The sequence below is a fragment of the Aythya ferina genome, assembly GCF_964211825.1.
Source record: "Aythya ferina genome assembly, contig: HAP1_SCAFFOLD_29, whole genome shotgun sequence".
Lineage (NCBI taxonomy): Eukaryota > Metazoa > Chordata > Aves > Anseriformes > Anatidae > Aythya > Aythya ferina.
This window is the reverse complement of record NW_028181463.1, coordinates 3,223,729-3,231,277: the sequence shown is the minus strand read 5'-3', so window position 1 is coordinate 3,231,277 and position 7,549 is coordinate 3,223,729. Positions and strand designations below refer to the sequence as shown.

At 50.1% G+C, this 7,549-nt stretch overlaps 1 protein-coding gene across 1 annotated transcript; it reads right to left on the bottom strand.

The window, feature by feature from the left end:
• Positions 1–2,565: 2,565 nt before the first annotated feature.
• Positions 2,566–3,486, bottom strand: LOC311427870 (olfactory receptor 14C36-like; the record flags this gene model as incomplete). Its single annotated transcript, XM_084539460.1, has 1 exon — positions 2,566–3,486. The coding sequence occupies one exon, from the start codon at positions 3,484–3,486 to the stop codon at positions 2,566–2,568; it is 921 nt and encodes a 306-aa protein (XP_084395586.1).
• Positions 3,487–7,549: the final 4,063 nt, after the last annotated feature.

Below are 7,549 nucleotides of genomic sequence, written 5' to 3'. Positions count from 1 at the left end.
ATTTCACAAAGCACATAACAAAAATATTTTCTTATTTCAAAGGCTGAATTTTGTTGCATTTCAGTTTTGAGCATCATTCTCCTATTGCTATTCATCCAGGGTGATTTCTTTGGAGGACTCCATCAGGAGGAAAAGCAGAGCCTCCAGGTCTGACACCTCCACTGCCAGCAGTGGTCTTTGTCCCTGTAAGTGCAGCCCAGCCCAGAACATGAAACCCTTTCTAAGACAATTCAGGGGTTCCTTGGGAAAGTATTAAAGTATAAAATAAAATAAAATAAAATAAAATAAAATAAAATAAAATAAAATAAAATAAAATAAAATAAAATAAAATAAAATAAAATAAAATAAAATGAAACCTAAAATAAAATAAAATAAAATGAAACCTAAAATAAAATAAAATAAAATGAAACCTAAAATAAAATAAAATAAAATAAATTTGAAATGACCATTGGATCCTGAGAAATTCAGCCTGAATCTCAGTACACATGTGGACATCCATATTGTCTATTGGGTCTTCTGTGGAAAACTCAGGAAGAAAATTAAAGGAAATATATCTTCATTGGCTGTAGCTGTACCCATGAGATTGGCCTCACTGGGGAAATTGTCCCCTTCCAGACAAAGAAACCTAAACTGAGTAAAGTGAAAAAACCTGCCCAGTCAATAGAGTAGGGGAAAGTCCTACTTCCTGTGCTATAGATGCAGAAGGCAAAAAGAATTGCATTGTGCCTGACACTACTCTGGGACGTGTCACCCAGGTCAGGCAACTTTACCTTAGTGCTGACAAGTCCATCACTAAAGCACGCTCCCAAGCTCTACACCTACACCTTGGCTCTCCAGTCGATGACCCAGCTCATGGATGGCAATCAGGGAGTCTCGGTTAGCGTGACGCTGCCTCAGGTGCGCCACCATGGTAGCCATTGGCACCTGCTGTTCTTCAGCCCTCAGCAAACCCCCAACAGAAGGATTCTGTGGAAGGCCAAGCAAGGTAGACTCCAGTACAGTTATCTCTTGGGATGCCCCTGTCAGTCCATAAATACAGGTCGGTTCTACCTCTTTCTAGCTTGATGGCATTAGGGTATTCTGTGGTCCAGAGGAGCCTGAAACATTTGTGGGTCTGTTGTGGCAGGCCATTAAATATACACAGTCCAGTAAACCAAATTGTCCCTTTCCTCCCCGCCTTCCCCTGGCTGGAAAAAAGACCCTTCTAGTCCTGCTCATAGTATTTATTACATTGTCTGGTAGACAGCCCAATGGAAACACGTCCCACCACGGCAGGGGAGAGGGTGCTGAAAGCCAAGGGATGCATTTTGGTGCAGGATTTGGGGCCCAGCAGAGAAAAGGAATCAAGGCAGTGGGGTGGGGGAGGCCAGCAGAAGCAGCCCAAGAGGTGGTGCTGCTGGTGAGGACACGTTTGTGGCAGCAACCTGAGTGGGCAGCAGCTGTGCGCAGGCGAAGGGAGGCCAGGAAGAACATGCCAAGAGTGTTCCTGCCAGCAGAGCCAAGGCCAGGGCCGAGCCCAAGGGTAGAGGCTGGCCCAGGGCAGGGGGCTGCAAGGGCCATGCTGAGCTCCCTGCCCCTGCAGCAGCCGCTCTGGCCCTCAGCAGACGTGCTGACAGGCTGCAGGGAGGGGACGAATGCCCTGGGCCCCCTTCCTCCCCTGCCCAGGCCAGCAAGGGCCCAGAGCGGCCTCCTCTCCCCTGCCCCTGCAGCTCTGGGCTCCCTTCTTGCAGCCCTGGCTCTGCAGCACCAAGCCCTGCTGGGAGCCCTCCCCTGCATGCTGCCACTGCTCCCTGACACTGCTGTTGCCCTCTGCTGGGCACTGCCCAGCCCAGCTCAGCCCCTGCCCACCTCTCCGCACCTCCCTGACCTTGCTTGCTCACCCAGTCTTTTGGTCTTTTCCACTTGTTCACTGAAGGCCTCTGAGACTTTTGTTCTGTTACCCAGCTTTGTGCCCTGGCATTGCAGAGCTCCCTTTAGCAAATCCATCCTTTGGCTTAGCTTTACTGTGAAGATCCACTCACTGCCCACCCAACACAAGGCACTCAATATCCCAGGAGAAGCCTTAGGATATCCTGGTGGCTCCAAATACCTCCTTGATGCCACCGGTCCTCTCACGTTTCAATCCCAAGAAGCTGCTTCTTGAAGGGTCAGGTTCTCCAGGGGCACTGGGCATCCACCAGTGACAACTCAGTCCAGCCCTCACTCCCTCACCCAAAACCTGGTGCCCCCATGTCCCTGTGTCCAGGTGAAACCCAAGTACAAGACCGATGCCTTAAGCCTGGCATTCCCTGATTGTCTTCTGCACTCCAGATTGGGAAGAAGAGCACTAAGCATGAGCAACTTCATTTTATTAACAAGATACCAGAACAGAGGCCAGGCGTCATTTAGGGATAAACACATTCAGAGAAAGCCTCTGGGTTCACAGAGGACTGGTCATCTGGAAAAGAGGAATGAAAGCAAACATCTAACTGGAAAAAGAATTTTAAAGAATGCTATACCTAAAGCTCACAAACTGCCTGAGATTAACGTGAGTAAAACCAGAAAAGTGAGATAGCCAATTTATTGCTAAGTAAATAGAATCATTTTTTTCAGTGTGGCTTTCAGCTCCTGGTTCCTCATGCTGTAGATGAGAGGGTTCAGTGCTGGAGGCAGCACCGAGTACAGAACTGCCATCACCATGTCCAAGGATGGAGAGGAGATGGAGGGCGGCTTCAGGTAGGCAAACATGACAGTGCTGACAAAGAGGGAGACCACGGCCAGGTGAGGGAGGCACATGGAAAAGGCTTTGTGCTTGCCCTGCTCAGAGGGCATCCTCAGCACTGCCCTGAAGATCTGCACATAGGACAACACAATGAAAACAAAACAACCAAATGCTAAAGAAAAACTAAACACAACTGCCCCAACTTCCCTGAGGTAGGCATCTGAGCAGGAGAGCTTGAGGATGTGGGGAATCTCACAGAAGAACTGGTCCACAGCGTTGCCTTGGCAGAGGTGGAGAGAAAATGTGTTGGCTGTGTGCAGGGCTGAGTAGAGAAAGCCACTGCCCCAGGCAGCTGCTGCCATCTGGGCATAAGCTCTGCTGCCCACGAGGCTCCCGTAGTGCAGGGGCTTACAGATGGCAACGTAGCGGTCGTAGGCCATGATAGTTAGAATTGAATACTCTGAAGCAAAGAAGAAGACAAAAAAGAGAACTTGAGCAGCACAGCCTTGATAGGAGATGGCCCTGGTGTCCCAGAGGGCATTGGCCATGGCTTTGGGCAGAGTGGTGGAGATGCAGCCCAGGTCAAGGAGGGCAAGATTGAGAAGGAAGAAGTACATGGGGGTGTGCAGGCGGTGGTGGCAGGCTACGGCGCTGAGGATGAGGCCGTTGCCCAGGAGGGCAGCCAGGTAGATGCCCAGGAAGAGCGCGAAGTGCAGGAGCTGCAGCTCGCGCGTGTCTGCGAATGCCAGCAGGAGGAACTCAGTGATGGTGCTTCTGTTGGACATCTGCTTTTTCTAGGATGTGGTCCTGAACAAAGAAGAGGGTGAGAGTAATAAAGTACAAGAAATGCATCAGAGGAAAACAATTTCTCATTTAAAATTATCACATATATTGTGCACTTTCTGGCAGACATTTTGCAGATCCCTTTCATGCATCCTGATTCATTCTGCCTAAGTGTGTCTGTTGGATCGGGGGCTCTACTGTGGGCAGTGCAGGAATCAGTCCTGTCCTACAGCAAGAGGTGAAGAGGAACATGGGGAAATGTCAGTTTCACTTCCCTCCTGATCTCAAACAGTTTTTCCCAAGTGTTGCTCCCAGTTCACCAAACTGCAGAGCAGAGTTGTGGAGGCTTTTTTTTAATTTTATTTTAAATTTTTGTATTTTGAGTTTTTTGTTTCAGCTGTCCCACCACTCCTGATGAGTGTTTCTAAGCCACAGATCCCGGTTATTTCTGCTGGACTCAAAGGGAATCCTTGTAGATCATTATCAGAGAAAAAGGGACTGTCACTTTAGTGCACAGTGTTCTTCAGGTATGACAGCCAGTCTGTCCATGAAATACGGTCTCAGCTGCCCTGTGAGAGCTGCAGGAAAGTTCTACTCACATGTTTGATTGAAAAGAGCAAAGACACTGCTGAGAGCAGAGGAATCCAGGCTCAAAGTGCACATCTCCACACCCCTCAACCTGTCCCCGTACTCCCCTTCACTCAAGCACACCGAGGCCTCACTACCTGGGCATGTGAAACCCCCATCCCCAGCCAGCCTGGGAAAAAGACCAGCAGCAGCACGGCCAGCTGGAGAAGCCAGGAGGAATGCCAGCGTGCTGCTGCCAGGGGAGGCAAGGCCAGGGAGGGACAGACGGACACTCAGCAGACCCTCCTGTGCTGCAGCTCTGCCTGCAGACAATGCAGCTCCTGCTCATTGCAAATGCTTTCTGCTCTGCTTTGGCCTGCAGACACCTCCCAAACACAGGAGATTTCAGTGGGTTTGTAGCTCTTAAAGATCATCTAGGATAAAACGTGAGAAGACCAATTTTTGATGATATTGGTGCAGTCTGTGAGATGAGGTTTGGGAAGGTAGTTTTCAAATTTCATCAATGACATATCAATTTCTCAGTGCTATGCTCCAGGAGTCTCAGTCTCCTGTACAATCCTGACAACGGATTACCATGAAACCTGCCTCCCCTCCACTGCAGTAACCTGAAAGCACAGACTGCAGAAAAAGTCTTGCTTTTCAGGTAGACTCTGCCTTGGTCTTTCTCTTGAAAAATCCAATCACAAATACCGTTCTTTAAAACATCTTCTACTCCTACCTGGAGAAACAGAGAGACCCACCCTGACAGATGCTATCAGCCATCAGATATGCCAGCTGTAGAAGACCCCTTGGCAACCCCACCTGCAGTGCCCTGCTGCCAGAGCCTCACGGTGTCAAGAGCCTGCAGATGTGTCCTGCCACACGCTGCCCTCTGTTGTTGCGCTCCTCAGTGCCTCCAAGCCCTCTCTCCTTCTCTCCTTTCTGCGTGCCAGCTGCGGTCAGAGCCCCCAGCCCTGCTGCGCTGTGCAGAGGAGCTGCTCCTGGCCACAGCTGTCTCTCTGCTCCAGGGCCCTCTTGCCACGAGCTCTCTCTGTCCCATGAGCCTGGCCCAACTCAGCAGCACAGCACCAGCCTAAGGCACTGCAATCACCCCTCTGGGGGCTTTGCTGATGAGCCCACGAACCTCAGGCACTCAGAGACAATTGAAGACATCTCTCCAGAAGTCCAAGTCAGAGGCAAGTTTCCTGCAGTGTTCTCCTGAGGGCCAGCACTGACACAGGCTCCCTTGGAGCTCGTTAGAGCAGAACACTGGAGGCAGTGAGGACAAGGAGACAAAGACAATGTGAAGGTGACACTGATGTGTAGGAAAACTGTTTTTCTTTCACCTAGCACAAGGGCCAGGGAAGGGACCCCTGTCCTCTGGGAAGGGAGATCCTTTCCCTCCACACCTTGCTCAGGGCTCTTTGTGGGGCAGTAGGAGAGAGGGATGTGCATTGCCAAGTGCTGGAGAATGGTACAACCCCTGCCTGGTTCATGGGTGGGGGCGAGGAGGCAATGAGGCCCTGGTGCTTTCACAGTCAGTTGTTTCCTCATAAGCCTCAGTGGCAGAGGCAACAGCCATAGCCTTGGATACAAAGACCTGGGTCCTGCTGGCACTCTCAGTCTTGTCACAGCCCTTAATCCTTTCCACAGCAGCCTTACCTAAGGACTCTCATACCTCTACTTCTTTCCCTGCTGGCTGCAGACCCTTCTGTTGGTGATCGCTTACACATCTGAGCTGAGTCTGATAACTCAGATCTTCTTGGTTGCCATGCTACTCGTAAGACAGCTCTATAGGAAGCTGCCCTGGTTCCTCGTGAGGAGGCACCACTGCTCGTATGGCATCCCTCGTGGTGCCCAGAACCTTCTCCTCCTGGGCACTGCTCACTCTGCAGGGTCCCAGGCTGCCCTGATATGTGGGGTTACTCTTCATCATTGCAGGACTGGGCTCTTCTTCTTGTAAAGGGCACGATGTTTCTTTAGACAAATCTTGAGGTTTCTCAAGGTTGCCGTGGACTGACGCTCCATTCTGTCAGGCGTTAAGGTCTGCAGGCAGACAGTTCTAATTCCATGTGATTGTGCTATCTCTCACAAGACAGCAGCATCAGGACTTTCAGGAAAGTTTGGATAATACAGGAGTAACCAGTTGAACGGAATTGCAGCACAGAGTCACAGAAGTGTACGCGATGGAAGGCTGCCAGGTTCCACCTCTTCTGTGATTTCCTCCCATGCATGCTGTCAGTTTGTCTGGAGCTGTGTCCTGAATGTTATGGGGCTGTGCAGGTCAAAGTTAGAAGGGCCAAAGCCCAGATGGAGCTCCATCTGTATATTACTGTCAAAGACAATAAAAACTGCTTATATAAATACTTCAAATAAAGGAAGATTAGGGAGAATCATCAGCCTTTATTGGATGTGGGGGGAAAGCTGGTGACAAGAAAGGAGGTAAAGGCTGAGGTACTTAATGCTTTCTTTGCCTCAGTCTCCATCAGCAAGACCAGCTTTTTCCCCTGGATATTTCTTCCACCTCATGGCCAGTGCCGAAGTTCCAGGGCACGCTTCATGGCAGTTTTTTTCTCCTGCTCTTTCGTACTGCCAAAAAAAGCTCAATAAGGGTGGAAACCACTCGTGAAGTAGGCATCCCAACCCAGCAGGCTCCTTGCAGCCTCTCAACCAAGCAGACACAAGTCACCTCAGAAGCAGCTTCCAAGCCAGGGGCCTGCTGCTGGCCTTGCAGCTTCTTGTGGAGACACAGCCAAGCCTTGTGCCTGCTGCTGTGCAGTCAGGGACTCAAGCAGAAGGGACAGGACAACCCATGTCTGGGTTGTCTCTTTCTGTCTGGGTCCTCCTGGCTCTGGAGGCAGAGGGGATCCCCCAGTCAGCATGCCAAGCAGGTGCCTTCTGCTGGCCTAGCAGGGCCACTGCCAGGCGTCAGCCCAAAAGTGCAGATCCCAGGGAGAAGGCAAGGGAGACCTGCAAACCTCCAGACACTAGTGACCTCACAGTCCCTTTCCGTGACATGTTCCTTCTGCTGCCCTATCAAGTGCAGAGACAGAAGTGACCTCACATTCACATTGCTCCTGCTGGGTCAGGACATTCTGAGGCAGACCTGACCTCTCTCTAGTCCTTTATGGACCATGGCTCACCATTCTAGGTTAGAGGATAAACACAGGTTTAATGGGAATCTTTGGTGTTCTTCTGTGGCTATCAGGTCTTTCTCAAGGGTATGAGCAAGCCCTGTGGTTTAGGGTTTTTTTTTAGGCCTGCCAACAACTTCTCTAGGGCTAAATCGTACATTTTAATGCTAGTGTTAAGGGAAGGGAATAGGGTAAGCAAGAGAGTAAAGGTAAGGGAAAGGGGCTGAGTTTTGCTTCAATGGATACTTTGAGTTCAGGCATTAGAATAGTGGATTCCTCTCAGAGTGGTGGAGAAACATTTAGGTTTAAAGATTAAAATTACTGGTTCAAATAAGGAAAGGGCAATACATGACTGTTTTAAGTC